Source organism: Eurytemora carolleeae, unplaced genomic scaffold, assembly GCF_000591075.1.
Source record: "Eurytemora carolleeae unplaced genomic scaffold, Eaff_2.0 scaffold580, whole genome shotgun sequence".
Lineage (NCBI taxonomy): Eukaryota > Metazoa > Arthropoda > Copepoda > Calanoida > Temoridae > Eurytemora > Eurytemora carolleeae.
In genome coordinates, this window is record NW_019396497.1 from 181,636 (window position 1) to 208,726 (window position 27,091).

The 27,091-nt window shown below is 31.0% G+C and overlaps 1 protein-coding gene and 1 long non-coding RNA gene across 3 annotated transcripts in view; one reads left to right on the forward strand and one right to left on the reverse strand.

The window, feature by feature from the left end:
* LOC111704397 (uncharacterized) overlaps window positions 1–9,855 on the forward strand; it is a 12,911-nt gene extending 3,056 nt beyond the window's left edge. Inside the window, exons 3-10 of one of the 2 annotated variants that reach the window (XM_023476623.1) lie at window positions 737–813; window positions 1,353–1,416; window positions 1,793–1,828; window positions 2,942–3,034; window positions 5,615–5,672; window positions 7,328–7,360; window positions 7,735–7,798; window positions 9,562–9,855. In XM_023476623.1, the coding sequence (XP_023332391.1) occupies window positions 737–813; window positions 1,353–1,416; window positions 1,793–1,828; window positions 2,942–3,034; window positions 5,615–5,672; window positions 7,328–7,360; window positions 7,735–7,798; window positions 9,562–9,660 (524 nt within the window). In that variant the 3' untranslated portion in view covers window positions 9,661–9,855. Of the gene's footprint in view, window positions 1–736; window positions 814–1,352; window positions 1,417–1,792; window positions 1,829–2,941; window positions 3,035–5,614; window positions 5,673–6,562; window positions 6,621–7,327; window positions 7,361–7,734; window positions 7,799–9,561 lie in introns of both variants that reach the window. The other variant, XM_023476622.1, reaches the window with a different exon arrangement.
* A 4,614-nt stretch (window positions 9,856–14,469) lies between these two features.
* LOC111704402 (uncharacterized) lies at window positions 14,470–20,512 on the reverse strand. The gene is made up of 5 exons (XR_002765817.1): window positions 20,485–20,512; window positions 18,683–18,741; window positions 15,960–16,051; window positions 14,635–14,701; window positions 14,470–14,523 (listed from the first exon to the last, which is right to left on the reverse strand). It is a non-coding gene; the product is annotated as an uncharacterized LOC111704402 (long non-coding RNA).
* Between the last annotated feature and the right edge of the window lie 6,579 nt (window positions 20,513–27,091).

Genomic DNA, 27,091 nt, shown 5'->3' on the forward strand with positions numbered 1-27,091 from the left:
GGGGGTGAGACAGTGTTGAATAATATTTTCAAAAATGGTTTTATTTTTCTTAAATGTACAGATTGCAGGGATTTTTTTCGAAAATTGTACTGATTGTACGGATTTTTAAAAAAATGTACGGATTTTGAAAAAAAATGTACGGATTGTACGGATTTTTTTCGAAAATTGTACGGATTGTACGGATTTTGAAAAAAAATGTACGGATTTTTTCAAAAAAGTTTTGGCCACCCTGTAAGCGAATGAGTATTGTAAATAAATAGATTGATGTACACTGTACAGTGTACATTTTAAACAAAACAATGATGGTAAATAATGAATAAGGTAAGGAGGGGGTAACATATATTATTAGAATCCTGTTTATGAATTACAGGGTGAAGAAGATAGAAAAGACTAAGTTTATCCACGTAAGAAATAGTTTTTAAAGATATAAATTGCATAACTATCTAAATAGTTTTTAAGATTTTTTTTTACAGTTTTGCAGATTTAGTTTCTTTAAGCTCTAATTCAATCGAATTCCATAATTTTGGAAATAAAGCGGAAGGAAAATATTCTAGAGTTTTAAGATAAAAAACGACAATAAGATTCTAATTGTTACTTATATAAAGTTTCAAATACGCGGACATGCAACACTGAAAAGGGAAGGTCAGTTCTGTTATTATCTAATATCTACAATACTTATCTTTTTGAGGTGAAACGCTTACAAGTTTCTTGTACTTTCTATTAAGTATTTTCCTAGATAATTGGTGGGAATCTAGTGATACAGTTAGAAAACAAGGGATGTCTAAAGCAGTTTTTCAGCTTCAAACAACTCAGGTATACATAGGTTTAGTCATTCATTGCATTCATCTATCTGTTAACTTGATTCACTTGATTCACTTGATTCACTTCATTCACTACATTCACTGCATTCACTTCATTCACTTAATTCACTTAATTCACTTCATTCACTTCATTCACTTCATTCACTTCATTCACTTCATTCACTTCATTCACTTCATTCATTTCATTCATTTCATTCATTTCATTCATTTCATTCACTTCATTCACTTCGTTTCACTTCGTTTCACTTCATTTCATTTCGTTGCATTTCGTTTCATTTCGTTTCATTTCGTTTCATTTCGTTTCATTCGTTTCATTCATTTCATGCACTTCATTCACTTTAATCACGTCATTCACGTCATTCACGTCATTGAGTCGGAATGAGTCGGAATGAGTCGGAATGTGTCGGAATTAACTGGAATGAGTCGGAATGAGTCGGAATGAGTCAAATGATTTTTACTCACTTGCTCACTTGCTCACTTGCTCACTTGCTCACTTGCTCACTGGCTCACTTGCTCATTTAAAATGTTTAGGTGTACCAACGTGGCGTAGTATTTGTATTACTAAATCCTCAGCCCAACGGAGCAGGGTTTGCAGGTTTGTAGTTTTTAATTTGGACTTTACTTGTTGACTTGTATCTTCTGGTGAACTTCCATAAAGAAGCCCGGATACATTCATTCATAGTTAGGAAGGTGTTTTATTCTGATAACGAACTGAAACTTGGCTCGAACTCTTATTTTTTAGCCTCTTAAATCTCAATATATATTCAAACCATTTGTTTTACTAAATAGAATTGTCAAAATCAGGTTTCAAAGTAAAGGGATTGGATAATTGTATATTAGAACCACTTTGATGACCTTTTAACACATTTTTTATAAAAAAAAAGTATTGTTTATTTATCGTTCAGGCAGATTGACAAGTTTAAAAATAATTAATCTTTTGAATGGATTAAATAACAATTTTATTTTTCCAGGGGTAAAGACAAATATTGAAGGAGAAGATTTAACAGGTAACGCATATTCCCAGGGAATAAGAATAAAGTGAAGGGAAATGGCGCTGGTCTGGCATGAGAAAGCCAGACGCACTGCTTTGCAGACGAGTTCGTTATTACACACGCACGCTTTTTTGGTAAAAACACACAACATGACTACAGTCATGGAAATTGCAGAACAATGTCGTCAATTATAATTATTAATTGAGCTCGAATAACGAGTAGTTTATTGTAAACTTTAATCAAATTATATTCTTTGAATGCACATTTGGCTTATAATGTTGACTTAAATTTATAAATAATTTATTACATGTATATTAAACTTATTTTTTAAGTAAACAATTAACAATAAACAAATGTACTCTCCTAGACTGTACATATACCGAGATTCTTATATACTGTATATACTACAGTACACACCTTCGCTTCGGTTCGGTATTACTTACACGCACTCTTTTGGTACAGACACACACACATACATCACGTCTCCGTCCCCTGCATATTCCCCATCCCCCCCTTACGTGTCAATTTCAAGAATAAAATTTAAATTGTTTCACAAAATTTTCATATTTCTTTTGAAAATCTGAATACCGTAAAGGCTAATTAACACTTTTTCTAATTGTAAAAAGAAAAAATTTGAATGAATATTTACTCCCGCAGTTTACCCGCACTTGGACGATTTTTACTGTCAAACTTAATTTTCGCAATAAAAGAATCTCAGAACGTAGCTAAGAATATTCCCGTGGCTTTCCCGAATATCCCAAATAAAACTATAATCGATTACAACTTTATGTTTAAAGAAAAGTTTTAAAAAATGAGCGAGAGGAAAAAAAATTAAATTTAAAAATAATTAAAAATAAATGGAATGAAAAGCATTTTACTGATATTCTTGGTGTGCAAGATTTGATTTCTTATTCTTTCTCAAAAATAAACTGAAAAGTGAAAACATTATACATTAATTTTCTAATCATTTGCATTTCAAGCTGTGAATAATGCTAGATCCAAAAGTCAAAGTTTGAACAATCTAAGGTTAACACAATAAATATATGGATTAGAAATTCGAGTTCATTGGTGTGAGAAAAATTTGATAATATTTTTTCCCAATAAAAAATGGACATTTCCTTTTTCTAGGTTTTACTGGTTTCGAGGTTTTAGCCCGGGGTCGGGGGTTGGAAAACTGGAAGATAGTTCTCACACATAAAATGGAGGCCGTTGACCCATTAGGTATTTTGTAAAATGTTCATATTTGCCATATTTTTATGTACACAATTTTAAAAGTGAAACGTAAAATTATTATGCCAGTGATTATTTTGATCATTTTTGTCGTTGTCAAAATTGTTTTCATTGTTTTTGTTATTATAATTGTTATGTTATTTTTATTGCTATTATTTTTCACTTTTCTGCTTTTAGTGTCTCTCAATTTAATTTTCAGCGTCGAAACTATTGAAGTGCATCACTATTTAACCAATGTATTGTTTATACGCCACCCCATACACAGAAATCAAGTTCTTGGTCATCAACAAGCTGTGAAGCTGAAATATAAACATAATTAGCATGATATATTTAAAAAAATGTGATAAATGGTGAAATGTTGTGACCAGATAAAGTTATTTGACAGAATACATTAAAATCCAATATTTCTAAATGTGATCTCTGGTCAAATCTTACGCCAGATAAAAGGATTTGAAACATTATATGAGAACTTTATCAAAGCTTAAAACATCTGTTACACGAGGCACAACACAATATTTTACAAAAGACAACGGTGTCCCAAGCTTTCTAATATAAATCTTACATTTCATAGCGGTTTGGTTTTTTTCGCATGGTGATCCAAATGTCTTCTGTTAGGGTTTTATCAGGTTTCAAGTTCTAGTATAATTTCTTCTACGAATGTAAATAACTATAAGCATCATAGAGTTAATGTAGATTAGGTTTATTAGATGATAACCTTTTAAGTGTGTCCGGTGAAAACTGCGGACTGCAATTCTTCCTTGATTCTTTAGGATGAATAGATCAGGATATTCCTGAATTAGTTTAAAGTCAGGTCAGGAACGATCTTATTCTTTTAAAGAATAATTATTAAAATGTCGGAAGTATTCACCTTCTGGAATTGATCTAGATCAACAACAGTAATACTTAGTACATTAACGATACGTACAGTCGTCCTCGGATTCTTTCTGCCTGGGAGGTTTTCCAGACTAGCAATGTGCTGTAGATCACCGTGAGATCCTTGTTAAAGCTGACTGGTAGTGTGTAGGGTGAATATAAGATGTAGAATCAAGATGTAGATAGGAAGCTCTGGTAAAGATATCTCGTATCGGTCCTGTTCCGCATCTTAAGATCAATCAGTTTCAACATCAATTATCATTTTCAAATAAATGCATTTTAATAAGTTCTGTTTATTGACCTGCTTGTGTTTGTGAGACAACCCTAGCCTCTTTTGTAGCCTCAAGATCTTCGGGTTATACTGATCACTCTTGATGATCAACTGGATCAAACAACTGCAATACAGTTCATGAATCTAATGCTTTATATGATCTCCTAACAAAGTTTTGATAACTATTTTGTACCGAGAATGTTATTTGTACAACAGATCACTTCTTGAGATAGGATAAGGGAGTCTTAATGATCTTGATCTCCCATGATCATCTGCAACACGACGATCGTTATATTTTGAATGAAAGCTTGGAATTAAATATCATATACATGTCTACAGATTTAACGTTTCAATTGTGCCAATATTAAATTCCTTTTGAAGCTTAATACAATTTTGTGTTGCATAAATTCTCAGGTTTTTAAATTACAGATTACATTTTTATATTATTTTAACTCGTAGATTTGACAGAAATATTCTTGGTTATTTAATACTCCCATATATAGTTCTTGAGTGGATCTAACTGGTTCTTCTTCGTTCAGGCTGTAGTTTATCCTAAATTAACAGTTCAGATTTTACAATTCGTATCATTATTGTTAGAGTTATCATTATTAATATTGTTATTTCTATGGTATTTTTATTGATCGTGTTATCTTTATTGTTAGTGTTATCATTAATGTTAGTGTTATCATTATTAATATTCATTCATATTTTCATTCATATTTTTATTCAACTACAAAGCAAGAGATAATACAAATAATAAATCACAATTTACTATGTAGTTTTGACCCGCCTAGCTAGAGTTGGTTGTTTTGATTGGTCGGCCCGTTATAAGCGAATAAGAATTGTAAATAAATTGATGGATGTACACTGTACAGTGTACATTTTAAACAAAACAATGATGATAAATCATGAATAAGGTAAGGAGGGGGTGAAAAAGTTTAAAGGAAAGGGTGGGTACTCAGCGGGATGGTTGTAACAGAGGGTAACATATAATATTAGAATCATGTTAATGAACTACAGGGTGAAGAAGATAACAAAGACTAAGTTTATCCACATGAAAAACAGTTATTTTATTTACACATATAGCTTGCATAACTATCTAAATAGTTTTTGAAGATTATTCTTTTAAACAGTTTTGCAGATTTAGTTTCTTCAAGCTCTCATTCAAGCGAATTTCATAATTTTGGAAATAAAGCAGAAGGAAAATATTCTAGCGTTTTAAAAAGGAACCCGCTCAAGTTTATATGATTTTGTTCTATTTGGTTCAGCTAAAGAATTAAACATGTCATGGAAGGAAGTTGTTATTTCTATGTTATTTTTATTGTTATGATTATTGTTGTTGTTGTCATTATTGTTATTGTTTGTTGTTATTGTCATTTGTCAGTGATGTTCTCATTATTAATTGATATTATTATTTTTCTGTTTAGTTAACTATGAGGGGTTTTTCAAGCTGGATTCTCAGTCTTTGGAACTTCAAAATATTAGGAAAATAATAAACATAATATTCTGTGACACTCAGTCTTTAGACATTAGCAAAACTTAGTTCACAGAGGTACCCTTCAAAGCTTGGCTTGATCAAGAATGGATGAATAAATGAATTCATGCACAAAAATCAACACAACTTTGAAAATTATGGTTCAAATTTGAAGACCAGGGCTTTGGCCTTTTTAAAACCCACTAAGGAACTTAAACTTTTTTGTAGCCCTGGGCATGTACATTGTTACAATTTGAACCAGTGCTTAGGATCCGGAGCAGTTGGATCCGGAATAGATAGGAAGCTCTGGTAAAGATATCTCGTATCAGTCCTGTTCCGCATCTAAAGATATTATTTGAACAATGGATCACTTCTTGAGATAGAATTAGGGAGTCTTAATGATCTGTATCTCCCATGATCATCTGCAACATGACGATCTATATATTTTGAGTGAAAGCTTTGGATTAAATATCATTTACATGCTTACAGATTTAACATTTAAAATGTGCCAATATTAAATTCCTTTTGATGCTTAATAAAATCTGGTTTGCATAAATTCTCAGTTTTTAAATTACAGATTACATTTTTATATTATTTTAACTCGTAGATTTGACAGGATAAAGGAAATTTTCTTGGTTATTTAATACTTCAGCATATATAGTTCTTGGGTGGATCACACTGGTTCAGCCTTCTTTCAGGCTGTAGTTTGTACTAAATTAATAGTTTAGATTTTACAATTGTTATCATTATTGTTAGTGTTATTATTATTAATATTGTTATTTCTATGTTATTTTTATGGATAATGTTATGATTATTGTTGTTGTTGTCATTATTGTTATTGTTTTTTGTTATTGTCAGTGATGTTTTCATTATTAATTGATGTTATTATTTTTCTGTTTAGTCAACTATGAGGGATTTTTCAAGCTGGATTCTCAGTCTTTGGAACTTCAAAATATTAGGAAAATAATAAACATAATATTCTGTGACACTCTTTAGACATTCCAACAGTTTTTCAACTATTAGTCTCTATTTGCAGATGTAAACCTTTGCAATAGAAATTAAATATAGTGTTCCTTACAGTACATTGTACAAATTGTACATACCTAGATATTTGTGCACTGGAATCTTTACAGGCAGATACACCGGACAGCTGACAACCACGTGACATTAGATTCTCAAGCAACCCTTCAAAGCTTGGCTTGATCAAGAAAGGATGAATAAATGAATTCATGCACAAAAATCAACACAACTTTGAAAATTATGGATCAAATTTGAAGATCGGGGCTTTGACCTTTTTAAAATCCACTAAGGAACTTGAACTTTTTTTGTAGCCCTGGGCATGTACATTGTTACAGTTTGAACCAGTGCTTAGGATCCGGATCAGTTGGATCCGGCTTCCTGGATCCGGAGCCGCAAAAATATGCGGACCAACGGATCCGGATCCGAGGGGCAAGATATTTAACAAACAAAAAAACTGCAAAATAACAAAATGTTTAACTTTATAAACTCAAATCTTAACTGTTGAAAAAGTAGAGATTACAATAATTTCCTGAATAGTTCATCGACCTTTAGATCACTACACTGTGCCCATTTTTCAACGGTTTTCAACTTTGAATGTTGAGTGAATTTAGACCATGTCACTTTTATATTTATTGTTTTACTTCAGGATCCCTTTCCGGGATATTAAACCATATTTTAGGTAATTCATCAATTACTATACAGCAGAACCTATTAAACTGTGGAATTATAAGACGACATTCCAGCATTCATGTTTATTTGATGTTGTCATAAAATAGTTTTACTTAACATCAATTCTATGAACACATATAGAACTATTTGAAATCATAAATTTAGTTTAAAAGTCGTCCTCTTATTCCATAGTTTTATGGGTTCCATTGAAAATAAATCAGATATGTCTATCATAAAAATTACACACTTATCATTTTTATTTTTAAAGAAAATTAGAACAAAAATTATCTGTATATTACTAGCTTTTTTGATGAGAACAAATACTGTGTTTACTTGTTAAATGGTTGGTTGATTGATTGATTGATTGATTGATTGAATATGCAGAGGTCGAGAAGTTAAAGATGTCCCTGATCTAGACCCAGCAGCGATATCTACATTCGGGTTACAGGTCAAGTCCTCCACTGGACAACTTATAGGACAATTTATAAGACGTCCTGTCTGTTGTCCTATCCCGGGACTGTTGAAAATAGAAACTTTCTCAATAGTTATAATTTTCCCGTTCTTTCCATTAAAACTTTATCTTTTGTCTTTATTAATAATGCTTTGTTTTGTTTTGTTACAATGAAAACCAGAAACTGTGAAAGACGACTTTTAGACTCAAGTTATGATTTTATATAGTCGAATGAACAGAAAACATGGCAATTATGCAGCGCGCACAGACCATTACAATCCATTATTAACATTTAAGCATCTAGTAAAACTATATTAAATGTATCAACATCAAAAACACTTCAAATATTGCTTCAATGTCGTCTTTCTAATCCAGTTTTCTAATTATCACTTTATACCTTATATCTCTAAGAGGTTTCACTGAAATTAAAGCTCAAGTATTTTACACCTTAAAGGGAGTCCTGGAAACTTTTGAATTTTTTCACATGAGAAGATAATTAAAATCTAGATTTAAAAGTTAGGTATGCTCATTGCTCAAAAAGATTATCAAGTACAATAGATGGCAACGTAGAATTTGTACACTCTCAGTACAGCTGTATTCTTACGTCACGAAGTGTCAACAGTTTTATGTGTCCGACAAAATTATTAAAAATAGGGATAATAAAGTGCTTTTCTTACAGTGCAATTTGTTTTCTTTATTTTCTGTTTTTACAATTTTTTATTTAATCTTGGAAAGCATGTCAACTAATGGAAGAAAATGTTGTCTTCAATGTTATATTTGACATATCTGTTGTCATGTCCATTTCTCTGTTGTCATGTCCATTTCTCTGTTGCCACCTATTGTTCTTGCCAATCTATTTGGGTAGTATCCCGGAGCATAATTTTTATACGGGTTTACTTTGGTGATCTGGGGGAATAAAAACGATTTTTAGGGAAAAATAAAAAAAATTTGGGTTAAAAGTATCTTAAAGGAAAAGCTTTTTGATATCCGAATTTTCATTTTCCCCCTACACTATCGAAAATAACCCCCCACCCCCCTCCCTCCCCGTAAGTAAACTTTCCTGCGAAAAAAGCTGTATATAGCTTATTCAAATATCATTTTAAAAAAGAATTTCAAGATAAAAAGAAAAAGAGATAATCCTTTTCTCAAAAGTTGTCAGTCAATTCAACATGAGGGAAAATTTTATGATTTTTCAATTTTCAGGAAATCATTTATCATTAAAAAAGAGAACAAACTTAAAATCTTATTTTTCACAATGTTTCTCATATTTTACTTTAACAATATAAGACTTCAATGCTGCAGGGTAAGGTGACCCACAACAGAGAAGACTTTTTACTAAAGACTCGTGACTTGTTATGACATTGAATTGGATGTTTTTAAAAATATAAATCTATGAAAGCTCAAATAAAAAGTTACAACTGCTCTGCAGGGAAACATGAACGTACGGGAAAAGACTTGACTCTAGTTTCTGTGTATGCCGTCTAATACTAAACCTGTTTATGGTAAAATACAGGGTTACCCATAAAGTATGAGCCTTTAAAGAGCTTATTTAGTCTCTTATCTTACATGTACTTGTTCCTTCCTTTGCTAAACCATTTAGTTTATGAATTTAAGACTATTGTTTCCAGGCGTACAGTGGTGTTTACGAAACAGGAAACGGTCTTGAACCGGTTTTATTATATTGCTGTTTCTAGGCGTACGGTGGTGTTTACGAAACAGGAAACGGTCTTGAACCGGTTTTATTATATTGCTGTTTCTAGGCGTACGGTGGTGTTTACGAGACAGAGAAACAGTCTGGATCCGGTTCCATGGAGATTGATTATATTGCTGTTTACAAACAAACTGACCATAGTTCTTAAACTACAGAGACATGAACGCCATTTAACTAATATTTGATATTATTCGTGTTTGCAATGTAAGTAGAACATAGACGGGGTTTTAACAAAACCCACTCGCCACTTAAAAGTTCTACTCCCGTCACATTAAATTTGTGCCTGGTCAAGAAATATTAAATCCCAGCTCTGATGGAAATAAAGTTATATTGTGAAACCAAACTCATAAATTATTTTTACTTTCACATAAAGCGTAATTTCAAGTTCGGCCTTCCATGCAAAGATGGCAGATTTAGAACGGTTTCCTTAAAAGCTTTGTCGGATCTAGCATGATTTAGATACAATATTTACAATTTTAAAAATCATTTCAATTGTGATTTCTCTTAAAAAAGGACTTCTGCATTTCTTTAGTTGTGGAAAACATAAAAACAATCATCAGAATTAAGCACTTTTAAACCTAGAAAAACGATATATAATGTCTGTTATATTATTGATCAGATAAAGGATTTGAGGGTACCGATATGATGTATCGGGCATTGCTGCTTTACTTGGAGGGCCACTTGAAAGTACATTAACAGTCCCTTTAAGTGTACATTGACTGATTAGTCGAAAACTTTGAGTTAAGATTCCAACTGAAATCTTGGAAACTGTTAATGGGTTTGGAAATGGGAAATGCATGAGAAGTTTGAACTGAGAGGGCAACATTTTTGTGTAAAATGGCGGTCACAGCGCCTGAGCTGAAAACTTTAGAATTGGACACATTTAATCTCTATCGCTTGATCTGAATATCCACTTTGAACACTTCTGATTGCTGCTCAATCCGCTCTTTTTGGATATCACTTCTTTGTTCCGACCAATGAGAGTTCTCATTGAACGTGCGCCAAAAGGAAAAAAATATCTCGGCTTCTGATTGGCCGTTTGGGTTTCTCCAAACGCCCCTCAGATTGGTTGAATCTGCGATACTTAAAATTGTAAGGTTTTAAGCTCAGGTCTTTATATCCATAGTGACATAATTTAAAATTTGATGATAGGTGCTTGATCCCTCAATCTTTAGTTATCCCTACAGCAAGGTTGTTTATGAATGTTAGATACTCTGGATGCACTTCAATGTACCGAAAATGTCGTCTTCATAGCAATGGACACTCAAAATCTTTTTTAGCTGTAAAAGCGGAGATAATCCTTCCAGTCTCTCATCAACAACATTGTCACTTCACCTTCTGCCAATAAGCAGTTATGTCATATGAGGATTTTGAGTCTATTGCTACAAAGACGACATTTTCCGTACATTGGAGCGCGCGCCGCATGCAAAGTATCTGACATTAACAAACAACCTTACAATGTGCGGTCACCTGGGATATCCAAGAGGAATAAATATTCTGCTAGACAAGATGCCGCTTCATCCCGGGATTAACAATATTAAAGTTGTTACCTCTGAATGGTTTCTAAGGATCAAGGATTAGAAATAATGTCTATTTTTGGATTAATGGAATAATTATTTAGAAACTCTGTTTTGTCTGGGTTGTGTAAACAAAGTTTATATTTTATTGTATTTGTGTATTGGGAATAGGGGGGGGGGGGGGAAGTGCAATACAAAAAAGGAAAAGAATAGAAAATGGAATCAAAAGTAAGATGACAGATCTATTTTCTAATCAATCGACTTCACGTTCCATTATCTAAGGGAGGTATTATTCCATTTCTCATTCATTTGTCTAAAGAAAGAATTTTGTGATAAATTATTCAACTTAATTTCATAGAAACATTTTGTTCAGTGCTTAGGATCCGGATCCGTTGGATCCGCAACATTTTGGCTTCCGAAATCTAGATCCGCAAAAATTTGCAAATCCACGGGTCCGGATCCAAGGGGTGAAATATCCGGATCCGAGGGGTGAAATATCCGGATCCAAGGGGTGAAATATCCGGATCCAAGGGGTGAAATATCCGGATCCAAGGGGTGAAATATCCGGCGAAAACTTCAAAAAAAAATCTTTTGCTTTCGAAACCTAAAACTTTAATACTGAAAAAAGATATTATCAAAAATTTTCTCATTTCTGACGAAAAAAAAGAAGGAAAATTCTTTGATAAAATTCTTATTCTATTAAAAAAATCAGTAAATGTTCATGACCTGGATCCGAATCCGGAACCGGATTTTTTTCAATGCGTATCAAGGTTCCGGAACCGCATCATAATTAAATGCCTTCTATTTCTAAGCACTGCTTTCGTGATTTGAATTGTTTTCGTTTGTTCAATATTATGAAAAAATTTTCAATATTATGAACAATAAGTTCAATATTATGAACAATAAGTTCAATATCATGAAAAAAATGTTCAATATTATGAACAAAATGTGTAATATTCTGTACAAAATGTTCGTGTTATTAACAGTGCATTTTCTCCAACTTTCTCCTAGGTATAATCTCTAATCCCAAATTGATTCATTGGTCTAATACACTCTCAAGTTTGTAACACTATCTGGAGACATCTTGTGAGTCTAATTTGAAAACTTTTACAGTTTCGGGATGCAGGCTCTTGTCTGAGCTTTAGAGTCTTCTTTGTAATGTAAATGAGCTGTTTTTAAACTTTTTTGTGAATACAAACCACTGTTGACTATTCATGAATAGATTTGCTTTAATTAATATATAATGGGTGGGTGATTGTTCTTAAATATTTCCTATAAACGTCAAAATGGCTAAACCAATTGGGCTCAGCATATTTTTAAGAAACCTACAGCTGCCACCATTATAAGGTTTTTGGTCGGTCAAAATTTAAAAGTTTTACTCCATGAAATTTGTCTAATTTTGAAAGAGATCGGCGAAATTTTTCGATGTTTTTCTTTTTAAAGTATGCACACGCCGCAATTGTGCGCAATTTTTTTTTGTGGTTTCGGAAGCCCTATAATAATGCCACTTTTTAATTCCCCCCACCCACCCCTAAAGCTTAAAAATACTTTTCTACTTCCTTTGGAGGGAGGGGGGGGGGTCACTGAGTTATACAGTATCTAATAAAAAGAAAATAATTATGTTATAGTAAAGTTGTGTAGAGTCTCCCCAAAGATAATATATATACAGTGACACCCAAAAAGCCATAATATTATTATGTCTGCTAAAGTTTATTTTATGAAAAGGGTAAAAGACTAAGATGTTTGTCTCCACAAGATGAACAGTGAAGACGGACAAGTTTACTCAGTTTGTATATACTGCAATTTTCTTGTTTTACTAAGTACAACCGAATGCAGTCAAAACATAAACAAACAAAATGTGAACATGGCAGACGAAACTCTTACAGATTACAGCTTTTTCAGTTGGTATTACTATACTAAATCAAAGAATTATTTAAAAAGACGATATAGAATTCGTAACTGAATTCTCATTTGTATTGAAACACCATGTACATTTTTGATACTAATAGTACACATTTGGCGATATCACGCATAAATTCAAAGTGATAAAGCAGCAACAGTCTAAAGGATAATGTGCCATGCGTACGACAGAGATGGTGCTTTTTTCCCAAGACCTCAAAATTAAACGTTTCTATTTATATATATATTATCTTAGATTCTCCCCCGCAATGGTTATACTCGCACTCTCAGATTATCTTTAAAGGGAGTGACCGGCTATGTAAGGTAGTTGAACTGAGTATGCCTTGTTGTGGAAAACTTCTTTCGGATTCATATTAGACATATAAAACTTTTTAAAGATCTGTATATTGTGAGTTTGAGCGCAAATTCAATGTTCTAAACTCCTCTTTGGGGGTGGATACGTATTTAGAATTAGTTTCTTTTAATTATATGTCTCAAATGAATCCGAAAGAAGTTTTCCACAACACTGCATACTCCGTTCAACTACCTTACATAGCCGGTCACTCCCTTTAACACCTTAGAATCCATTAATATACATTCTGGGGCGTACTCGGGAATAGGGTTTCCAGCGAACGAGAATTTTGCGAATGGAAGCGAAAACGATGCGGAATTTTATAAAAAAAAAAATATAGACAATTCCGCGAAAAATTGCATCAATATCTAAAAATCTAACTTTTGTTTCATTTTATTTTCTCTGTTTCAATATCAGATTTGTTTGTTCAGATTTTTAATATCAGAAGTGTAGATTGTCGAGGGTGTAAAAATAAAAAGTAAAATTTTAAATTTTTTTCATAAATATGTATTGATAAACTTTTTTTCTGAGAAGTCATCTTTTGTTAAAAAAAGTATTTTATCGATTTTTGATAAAATTTCAAACTATTTATTTATAAATATAAAGTTTGTAAAGAATTTCTCGAAAATAAACAAGATTGAGAGTATTTTATTGGATTCCCTTAACATCTTTCAAAATATCCATTCACGGAGCTATAAAGGTTCAATTTCAGACTTTACAACATCTAAAATTAGAAAAATATGCGGNCTAAATAATCAAAAATTAATTAAAATGATTTTTAAAATGATTTTGGATCCATAATGATTTATTTTTTCACAATTGATATGTTTATTGAAAATTTTAATTCAAACATCTATTAAATAAAGATAAAATTTATCTTTCATATCTAAAAAAACGAGAATTTTGATTTTTAAAATTTATGTACATAGTACAAATAGATCTTGTTCTGAAAGAGTCTCTCGCTACAGATAACCTGTACAGTTTATATAGATGTAATTTTTTATCTTAAATATTTTAAAAGATCCTGCTCCGAAGAACTAAAACTAGATCACACTGTTTTTTACTTAAGTACGATTGATTTGGTTTTGCAAAATAAAAGTAAGAAATATAAATATTATAATTGCATCATCATAAAATCTTGTAAAATTTAATCAAAATAAATTATTAAAGTTAAAATAATTGCATCATCCCTAAAGCAGAGCATTCCTCCACAGCTGCACCTCCCCAAGCAGGTGTGGTACTTCTAAAAATATTGGCATTAAGGCAATTAAATGTGGCAATTTTTAATTTTATTGAAAAATTTAAAAAAATGCACTATCCCTGGTGTGTAAAGTTAAAAACCGTTGGATCTCACCTGCAAAGCTGAGGGTTTGAACAGCGCTCGCAATCATGGATATTTTCTCTGAGAGCAAACACAGATCCTTAATCAGTATTTTTCAGAATACATAAAACAATGATGAGACATTAATCAAACTGTGAATTAAAACTAAAAGTTTTAGTTTTTTATCAAAATAAACAGAACTTTAATAATTTTTAGATTAAATCATAGTTAATCAATTAAATTATTAACAAACGATTTTTATAATAATGATACAATTAAATTATAAATAATAATTTAACGATTAAACGATAAATTAATAATTAAACGATTAAATAAATAGTTAAACATTAACAATTAAATTATAAATAGACAGTCCAATAATAATTGAACAATTAAATGATAGTTAAAAGGTTAAAAGAGAATATGTGTTCTTTGCAATCATAAGATAATTAAAGGATTAAAAGCTAATAAAAAGATTAATACATAATTACAGAATTAAAATATATTAAAAGGATTAAAAGATAATTAAAGAATTGAAAGATAAATAAATGATTAAAAGATAAATAAATGATTAAAAGATAGTCAAACGATAAAATAATAATTTAAACGATTAAATTATAAATAAAGAAAAACAATGATTATTAAATGTTGATATTGTTTCATCCATAAGAGTGGTTTATAAGGACTACTTCGGTAACACATAATCATTATTGGATAAGAAGATAATATCGTTTTCCATTATTGTCTCTTTTATATTGGATCTTTTAGAATATTCTTTTCTATAATTTGTTGTTTTTTTTATCTAATAAATGTCAAAACGGCTGAACTGATCGAGCCAATTTTTTTTTGTTACAACACATGACCCGGGGAAGGTTAATGGATTGTTAAAAATACCAAATTTTCCAAGAAATAAATTTGGATTTTTGTTATTTTTGAAAATGTACGAAATTCAACAGAAAATTTTGTGAAATACAATTTACATAGAAAAATTACGGTTTCTGTCTGGATACCCCATATTTTCTTTTTAGACCCTAAATTTGTCATTGGAGACCCCCAGATTATTATTGGGTACCCCCAGCTTTTCATAGTAGACCCCTGATTTTCGTTCCAGACCCCCACATTTTCATTGAAGACCCCAATAAATTCATTGGAGACCCCAGATTTTTCGTAGACTTCCTAAATTTTCATTGGAAACCCCTAGATTTTCATAGGAGACCCCCAGAATTTTATGAGAGACCCCCTAGATTTTCCTGTGAGACCCCATATTTTTGTTGGAGATTTTCAAACGAATCATACCCAACTGTATACGTACTGCAGTAAACGTGTACTTACTGCAGTATGTACTGTTCTGTACATACCTATGAGTACAGCGGACCAAGCTAAGAGTAAGAATAGTACAAGAGCTGTGTACGCAATCTTAGCTCTTCTAACCTTTCCTGGTTCTTCGGATCTAAAAAAAAATAAATGAATATATATTTTGTCTGAGTCTTGTTTACCATCCCCTTCCCCCATTTAAAAGTTGAAAAGGGAGAACTGCGCACTATAGTTTCAGTAGGAGTAAATATTTCCATTTACTGATAGCGATGATATAAGGATTCATAACTCTAATTGGATAACGAGAAAGATAGAAAGATAGATATTACCGCCATACTATTTCTATTGGTTCAGAATAGACAACAAACACATGACTGAACCCTGATTGGATCAGGCGCTAATGGGCTAGGTATAAAGGAGTATGCGAAACAAAAAAATCTCAATTACGTCTTATATTTCATTTTTTTGGTTAAACATTGTAGATAGGTAGATAGATAAATAACAATACAGATATGCCGTCTTTTTACAATAACTCTGAGGCAGAAGCCCAAAGAAGTTACTCGCATGACGCATTGAATTAAAAGACAGAGAGAGAGCATGTGCGTAACTCCTTTGGGCTTCTGACTCAGAGTTATTGTGAACAAAAAAAACCCTAAATCTTAAAACCAACATCTAGTGTTCTATTCTATCTGTATTGTTATTAATCTATGAATAGGTATAACAGTTAGTGTCCTTCCTTAACGCTTAATGTAATTTTATAGAGTGGCACGTCTGATTCACGTCTGATTTTCATTTTGCACAATTCAGCTTCAGAATTAACGAAGGAAATAGTCCGAATTAAACCCTGTTAAAGATATGAAGACGAGATTATATTCCATATTATTGATTAGTTTAGGGTTAAAGAGTACTGTTGTGAATATGGGATGCCTCACTATAAGCGAAATCATCTTTAAAGAAGATTTAAGCTAAAACAATCTAAAAAGGAATTTTAAAATTGTAATTACAAATACGTAACAGGGTTATATACAAGGGTTGAGACTAATTAGAGACGTTTGGACAGAATTTATATCTATTCTTTCCTTATATTAATGATTTCCTGTAACTATAATTAACTTGTTTCTTTATTTGCCTATAATCATTGATGAAGCCACAAAAAGATTAAATTCAAGCCAGACGATTAATTTGACCTCGGAATCGTCAAATTGAAAAGTTTCAGGTCGTCTTTACAGTCTCATCCTTTGTCTCACGTTAAAATTGAATCGAATTTTACAAATTACTTCTTTATTTTATAAATTCATTTACAATTTTCTTTTATCTTCAATAGGGTTTAATTATCAACAATTAAAGAACATGATTCACACTTTTTTAAACCTGAGTCAGCTCTGCAACTTTAGAGCTTCCACCACACAATAAAAAGTAAAATTGTAAACAAAAAGTCCGTGGCATCAAAATGCTTTATTCTATCTATCTATCTATTCATACGTTCTATCTATCTATCTATCTATCTATTCATACGTTCTATCTATCTATCTATCTATCTATCTATTCATACTTTCTATATTTTACAAACAAATGTTATTTCTAAAACTGTTAAATTATTTAGTAAGCGAAAACGCTGTAAGTTTTAATTCTGAAAATTTCTCCATCGTCACTATAGTGCAAGGGTAACCCCCGCTGAAAATAAATATTTTCTAAAACCAAAACATGGATATTTAACTTATGCCACTGTAGTTTCAGTAGAAGTAAATATTTCCATTTACTGATAGCGCCGATTGAAGGATTCATATCTCCTATTGGATAATGAGCTATGATAGAAAGATAGATTTTAACGCCAAACTATTTCTGTTTGTTCAGAAGAGACACCAAACACATAACTGAACCCTGATTGTACCAGGCGCTAATGCACTCGGTATAAAGGGGTGATACTTGATCAAATAAAGCTTTTAAGTGTATAAATATAACATTCCACTCTATCAATTGAGGGTGACATGAGAGTACGCTTACAGTCCCTAAGAGCAGAAATTTAAGATAATCATTAAGTTTACATAAACCTCAAAACTAGCTACCTTTACCATTACATAGAGAAATTACGGCTATGAGTGTATTCAAAATTATTATTAATAATAGTATGTAACTAGCTTAACTCTAAACCATCTATTTTCTTTCATAATCTTGTATATCGAAAAAGGATTAGTCAAGTTATTACTTCGAATGCAAACATAGATAAGAACAAACCACTAGGCAATATGTTTTATGATTACTATAAGCGTTTATTTATTATTTCAGTCGGACAGTTATTTTCGAAAACATCCCTGGTGTTTATAGTATTGAAAATTTCATGACACCTGCTTCACAAATAAGGACTTTTATATATTCTGAACTTGCAACTTTTTCTAAATCATTATCGAAAGTGATAGCTTTGTTTTCAAAGTTTGATTGATTAAAATAAAAAAGGTCGTTTTTAGACTTTATAAAAGCATTTGATTTTTCTATCTAACTATCTATGTATCTCAAATCTATTTATTTTTATCTATCTATCTATCTACCTATCTATCCGTTTATATATCTACCTATCTGTCTGTCTGTCTGTCTATCTATTTATCTAATCTATCTATCTACCTATCTACCTATCTATATATCTATCTGTCTATCTATCTATCTATCTATCAATCTATCTATATATCTGTCTGTCTGTCTGTCTGTCTCTCTGTCTATCTATCTATCTATCTATCTATCTATCTATCTATCTATCTATTTATCTATCTACCTGTTGAATGCATGAACACCTGAAGTTTTGGCCTGCAACCGTTTCCATTTGGAATCTGCCTAAAGAAAAAAGCATAGTTTCTAATTCTTTATTTGTCTTGTCACTCCTGTATGCCAAGTCCATTAGCGCTTGATCCAATCAGGGTTCAGTCATGTGTTTGTTGTCTATTCTGAACCAAAAGAAATGGTATGGCGGTAACATCTATCTTTCTATCTATCTCATCATCCAATTAGAGTAATTAATTCTTCAATCGGCGCTATCAGTTAATGGAAATATTTACTTCTACGTAAACTATAGTGGTGAGGCTAGGCTGTCTGTTTGCTTTCGGTTTCCAATAAGCGTCAAAAAGCAGACCCGACGACCCCAGGAACACCATAGTTTCAGTTTCATGACTGAACCCTGATTGGATCAGGCTCTAATGCACTTAGCAGTCGGCATACAGAAGTGAGGAACTGTTATTGGACCTTTTTGCATTAAAATTATTGAAATTGAAAAAATAAATCCAGAAAATTCAGCAAAATTGTTTTAGTGCTGAGTTCAATGAAAACAAATTAAACCTAAACTTGTTCCTATGAAAGAGGCCTGAAGGACTCAAAAAGCCAACAAATATGTAAAATTTATGATTTAAATATTCACAGCAAAATTTGACACGATGTAACAATTTATGTAATATCATTTTACAAGCTTGAAAGGTTTATTTACTTTCCTCAGTGTTTAAACAAATCTCAAGAGTAACGTATACATACATTACTCTTTAAGTTCTTCCTCCCNTATGTAGTCCTGGAATATTTCTACTTCATCTGCCATTGTCAGAACTGAAAATTATTTTTATGAATGAAAACATGATTTAACAATTATTCTATTCTCAGAAGAACTTTCCCACAGACCACTATAGTTTCAGTAGGAGAAAATATTTCCATTTAGTGTATAACGCCGTTATAAGGATTTATCTCTGATTGGATAATGAGATAGATAGATAGATTTATGTTAGTGCCATGCAATTTCTATTGGTTCAGAATAGACACCAAACACATGACATAAACCTGATTGGATCAGGCGCTAATATATTCAGCATACAAGAGTGAGGCATGTTTTTTATACTATAAAGACTTTTCCCCTTCCCCCCCACCTTCTTCAGGATTAAAGTGACTGTAAGCGTAATTTCAAGTGACCCTCCATGTAAAGATGGCTGTGCTCGATTTACAACGGTATTTTTGAAACCTTTATCTTAATAAAAAGATTGTTTTCTGACTGGAAAAGTTTTTATTTTTGTGAATTCCTCCAGTTTTCTTATCAGCAAGATATGTGCCAGTAACTTTTGAAGAAAAACCACAAATGAAAATAAAAAGTTTAAATAAATAAAAAAAACATGGATTGATCGGACAAAACTTTCAAGAGCACCGTTATAAATCGGACATTACCATCTTTGCACGGAGTGTTATTTAAAATTACAATTCTTTAAATAAATATTTCTACAAAAAATGTGAAAATTTCTAAAATCATCTTAACTGAGTTTTTAATTAAACCATATCAATACATGAGAGTCATCTCAAAAATAGTACATAAATGTTTCCTCCAAAGCTATAATTATTTCTTCAAACATTTTACTTTTTAATATTTCTTTTTTGTTTTTAAACCCCCCTGCAGCTCAGTTTGAATACGTTTGATAAAATCAATTTAGTTTTAATTAAGTTTTTACTAGATTTAGAAAAACAAAAAATGGCCAAATACTTGCAGCTGATATCATCTAAATTAAAGAATTTTGTAAAAATTTTAATTTGAAAAAATAAGTTTCTACTTACCAGAGCAGCTGTGTTGCATACTTTTCCTAAAATTTATCAATTTAAAGGGACTGTTAAAATAATTTATGTGACGTTACTGGCCCTGCTTTGTGACCTCGTTACCTATTTCTGATTTTATATACAAAAGCAAAGGAATTAATTCTTTGTCATAAACTCAGATTTTCTAATCTCAATATCTTTGCAACCCGATGTCATAGACCTTAGATATTACAGACTATATCAAATAATCAAAGTTTAAAATATAAAATATCCGTTTGTAAGGATCTAGGGAGTCGAAAAATTCAGTTTGCTGGACTGAATTAAATCCTTTATTCGGTTTCATATACACATATCAAGAAAACTTCAATAATTATGATTAAAGTACAATTTACTTTAGTTTTACGAGCTTCAATTCAAAGCGATACATGTACGATACACGTACAATACATGTACGATACATGTACGATACACGTACAATGCATGTACGATACACGTACAATACATCTACGATTCATGTACGATACAAGTACTATACATGTACGATACATGTACGATACATGCACTATACATGTACGATACATCTACGATTCATGTACAATACATGTACGATTCATGTACGATACATGTACGATACATGTACGATACATGTACAATACATGTACGATTCATGTACGATACATGGACGATACATGTACAATACATGTATGATACATGGACGATACATGTACGAGTATCAAAAAGTATATAATTTTTTTCTGCATTTTAAAATACAAATATCATAAATTTAATTTTTTGTCTATGCTACATAAATCAAATAGAAAAACAAGAATAACTCAATCTCTTTGTTCATATAACGGTATCGTTGTGAATAGGTTTTGCAGTTTTCAAATGAAGGGTCACCTGGAATCTATAGTTCTTTTATTGATTTAAAAAGAATACAGTGGTAAGCGATTTTATCAATACAATAAAGACGGCTTTTTAATTATAGTTTTGATTGTAAACAAACTTTTTTCGAATTACATGTTTACTATTAATCAAAGAGAAGCTTTTTAAATTGACAGTTTCTCTTGACTTTCATGATTATGTGTATCCATGCTGTCAAATTGATATTTAACTTAATGGAAATGGAAAGTCGTCTTTATTGTATTGGTATAATCGCTTACCACTGTAGCCTAAGGTAAACAAAATAGAAGAAAAAAAGTGAATTCTCTGAGTTCAAGAAAAACATAAAATAAGATTTCCATTATGAAATGTTTATTAAAATTTGAAAAATAATTTGATTAAAATTCTGGAATATGCGTTTTTTCTTTATTAGTTAAAAAGTTTCTCAAGTTGAACAAACTTTGTTTTCTACCTGGGTCTTCTTGAAAAATATAAAACAAACTTAGCTGAACATCAAATAATGGGATAGGTTGTACTTTTATATTTTGTATTTATTGAGAACATTGAGGACATTGTTTAATAACAATACAGAAAGAACACTAGATCCAGTCTTTCAAGATCTAGGGGTTTTTCGTTCACAAAAACCCTGGGACAGAAGCCCAAAGGAGTATAGGCGCATGCTCTCTGTTTTTCTTTTAATTCAAATTTAATTTAAATCTTGTTGTTAATCTATGGGTTGTACTTCTTTATCTTGNATTGGTATATGTGCAGTATTTTATAAAGAACATTATTTTTTTTTAGATTTAAAATGTAAAAAATGTTAAAAAATAAATAAAGTTGGTCGCTGACTAAAAATTTTAATTTTTAGTTGGATAGAATGATTGTAAATAAAAAATATAAAAGATTATTCATAAAAAATCTGATGTATGCCCCCCCACCCCCACTTTTATTTTTTTTAATAAAACAGAAGAATTGCTAATTAAATAATTTTTTCAAAAAAATTTTTATGGATGGTTTTTTATTTCTCTCCAATTTTTTCTTGAAATAAAAGCAAGTCATTATTTATTACAATGTAATTTTTGTATATCTATGTGTAATCCCTTCAGTCCTCATACGGTCCCGGAGCTAAGATGTAGCCAGTGTGAGCTCAATAGCTCGGAATATGGATAGTTCCATTAATGTAACCCCTTCAGTTCTCGTGCGAACCCGGAGCTAAAGTCAGAGTGGATAGTTCTATTGATGCAACCCCTCTCATACGGACCTGGAGCTAAGCTCGGATTGCAAGTAGTCCGGCTTATAAACAGGACAACATATTAGCTCTTTTGTATATAGCTATAGGTCAGAAATAAAGTGGGGTGGAAGATAAGTCGCCAACTTGGAGAAAAAAACATGCTTTGAACGCATGTTTGATCGTGTGGAAAACCAAAGCCACCGTTGCCCCAGATCCTAGTTTGAATTCAAGTCAATAGAACCATTGCTTAGAAGGAGAAAATAGGTTCCGCCTGGGCTAATATTGAAATGGATTCAGAGTCCGAAGACGGAAGATTAACTCGTCGTACGAGGCGAATGAAAAGCGTAGAGTCCGTCAGAGAGCTCTAGCTTTCCATGATTTGTTAGTATCAATTTATTTTTTCATTTTTTACTTGTAAATACCTTTTTTCCTATACTCTGTAGATTTACTCACATCAGTTTTCAAGCTTTAGATTTCCTTTATTTCAAAACCATCTTTATATGGTAACAATCAGAGATATTTTCCATGACTTGTGTGAGATATCTACCAGCTGTCAGATTTTAATCAATTCTTGATGTCATCCACGAAGGAAGACCTAAAACTCTTAAAATGTAAAAATTGTTGAAAGTTGAATTTGGATTTTAAATCATTTATAAAATGATTTAAAAAAAATTAAATTAGTTAAAATGAAAATGAAAAGTCGTCTAGAAAGGTTCATCCTTTATGGGTAACCCTGTACGCAGAATTGAATATAAGCGATTTTTATGTTGAATATTTAAGCGATTTTTATGTTGAATATAAGCGATTTTTATGTTGAATATAAGCGATTTTTATGTTGAATATAAACGATTTCTATTTTGAATATAAGCGATTTTTATGTTGAATATAAGCGATTTTTATGTTGAATATAAACGATTTTTATGTTGAATATAAGCGATTTTTATGTTGAATATAAAAGATTTTTATGTTGAATATAAACGATTTTTATGTTGAATACAAACGATTTTTATATTGAATATAAACGATTTTTATTTTAAATACAATCAATCTTCTGATTTCGAAATGCAGAGTGTACCAGGTACTTTATATAGTGAAAGTATTATAATGATTTTTCAAACAAACCTGAACTATCTACATTTCTATAGAAATCTACAATTCTTTTAAAGAAAGTTTTCATCTTGATATTCTATAATCTTAGATAGAAAAATAATGATATTTCCGTCTCCGACGTTTTGTTAAAGTTTTAAAATTTGTTTAAAGATAATCTAAAATTGCGAAGCCAATTCTGTAAATCATTAGATTTTTGTTTTTCATAATACTTAAATTCTTTTTTAACACTTTAAACCCTTCAACTTTCTTNTATCTACTATATACTATCTACTATCGACTATCTACTATCTACTTGATCCCTCATTATGTTAGAGTATCTAATTAATGAATGAAAGAAAAGATTACTTAATTCATTTGTATAATCCAACTTTTGAGAAGAAATTCTTTCTGAAAGATACTTAACTCCATTATCACAAGATTTACAAAACAGTTACAGTATAATTTGTAAAAGAAAATTTAAATGAAAGGATTGGTTGGTCGGACTCTCGTCGCAAACAAGAGATCGATTCTAATTTATTATTTACAATATTGATAATTTGCCAAAAAAATGTAATTTTCAAACTCATATTTTATAAACTAATCTCGCAGACCTTTGCAGCCCCGAAACTAAAGTTTTTTTATCTAAAATATGGTCTTTCAGGGGGGACGGCATGATACACCCCCCCCACTCCAGTTACGGCCCGGTCATTGGACTTTTGTTATTTTAAACCATAAATTTTGCTACATCAAATTGTCAAAGTTTGATATAGTGAAGCTTTGCATCATCTGTTTGCAAAGATATGGTGATTAGAAAATTAGAATATGAGGCGAATAATAAATTAGTAATGCAAATTAGTATGATTTTTCTTTTGCTTTGAATATCAAACTTAATCTTGACTAAAACTCAGTAGTGAGAAAGTCCATTTATAAAACATGACTTTGTGACCTCGTAGCTCCTGTTATGTCCAAGTATTGGGAAAATCAATTTTGTCTGGGTTTCATTTTTCTTCTTCTCAATACTCTTCAAAAAAGAATAGAAATGATCGAAATCACCTATGATTTAAATTTTGCTTTCTTTATACTTTATTTTGAAGTGGTTTTATATTATGCTTAAACTCTATTTTCTTCGCCCATAAACGGCGGATAAACGGCGGATAAACGGCGGATAAAAACCTATCTTACGAAGCAATTTCAAGGGATTCTCCAGCAGAAGAATTATGGTCCGGTCACAACATTTATCTGCGTGGAAACATGAGGGAGATATATCTATTCTTTTTTACTATTTGAAAGTTAGTTTAAAATCACAGTTTCTCCTTGAAAGTATCTTGCGGATTTTGCAGCAGAGAAAAAAAAGTAACATGGGAGAATATATGTTTTAACCTAAGAAGTAAAAACAGTGATGATGATAAATGTTTTATGGGTACCGTTTTGAATCGGTAATTCTCAATATGAAAAGAGGATTACTTGAAAATTAGCCAACAGTCCCTGTAAACCAATTTTACTGGCTGAAATATCCGCGAGCGGTTGGTCCGGAGGTTAAAGAGTATTAGGTTACATTATTAATGTTATCATTTCTTTTTGAAAAAAATATTAGTCTGCTTTATGAAAAATATTGAAATAATAATTTTTCAAATTTCAATTTTACAGGAACTGAAGTTTAAGTTTTCACAGGAATAAAATTTTCGCTCAATTTTGCGAAATTAAGTTTACATTCTGAAGTATACAATAAGTTTACATTCTGAAGTATACAATAAGTATACTTTCTCTAAAAACAGATTGTTCTTATCTTTATTTTTCTAAATACAATTTTAGAGAAGTTTAAAAATTTCGATTTTGATTTGAAAATCAAAGAAAACTTTTAGTTTTGATGAAGGACATACAATGTGGCATTAAAAGTATCAATTAAAAGCTAAAAGATGAAAGAAGCGCTTTAAATGTATTTAATGTGTATTTCTAAAATAAATGTTTTAAAATACGGTCGAGTACTTTGGCCACTTTGTTTGTACTCTGTAAATAATGTTTGTACTCTGTAAATAATGTTTTTACTCTGCAAATAATGTTTGTACTCTGTAAATAATGTTTGTGTTCTGTAAATAATGTTTGTACTCTGTAAATAATGTTTGTACTCTGTAAATAATGTTTATACTCTGTAAATAATGTTTGTACTCTGTAAATAATGTTTGTACTCTGCAAATAATGTTTGTACTCTGTAAATAATGTTTGTATTCTGTAAATAATGTTTTTACTCTGTAAATAATGTTTGTACTCTGTAAATAATGTAATAATAAAATACTTTTTATATTTATTTTTATTCCTTTATTGATAACTGCAAAAGTGTTATTAAAACTGCACAATGCCTGCACATTGTGGAAATAAGATAATCATTAATAAATAAATAAAAAGAATAATATATTTATATGATGATGATAGAGAGCTTATCTAGTATTATTGTTAATATCTCTTTCTCCACAATACAATCTGCTACAAAGTATAATTATATACATACAGAGAACCCCCCAGGTAGAGAAACGCACGTTCGACGTTTTTCATTTCGTTTTTTTAATTGTTTAAAAAAAAGTTATTTCGAATACGCTCTCAAAAATATCGTTTTATTTGATCTATTTCGTTCGCTACGTTTTCTCACTGAACGATCGTTCAGTAAAAACGTTCATTTAGAAAAACTGTTTGTACTGTAAAATCATACGTTCATTAAAATCATTTGTTCAGTTTTTTCAAAAATTCGTTTCAGAAATCGTTCATCAGTAAAAAACTATCGTCTTTTAAAAAGTTTGTTCCAAAAATTTCAAAATGTTTAAAAACGATGTTCATCTCTACATACAGAGAGTCCCACAAAGTATGAGTCCAATCTGGTACACAGTATAATTATATACAAACAAAGAGTCCCACAAAGTATGAGTCCAATCTGGTACACATTATAATTATATACAAACAGAGAGTTCCACAAAGTATGAGTCCAATCTGGTACACAGTATGATTATATACAACCAGAGAGTCCCACAAAGTATGAGTCAAATCTGGTACACAGTATAATTATATACAGACATAGAGTCCAACAAAGTATGAGTCCAATCTGGTACACAGTATAATTATATACAGACATAGAGTCCAACAAAGTATGAGTCCAATCTGGTACACAGTATGATTATATACAAACATAGAGTCCCACAAAGTATGAGTCCAATCTGGTACACATTATGATTATATACAACCAGAGAGTCCAACAAAGTATGAGTCCAATCTGGTACACAGTGTAACTATATAAATACAGGGAGGTCCACAAAGCATGAGAATATACATACAAATTTAGCTTTTCTTACATCATGCCAAATTTTAGCCCTGAGATAAAATAAACTCAAAAAAACAAATCAACAATTGTTTAACAACACTTCCAACTTTAAATTTTGA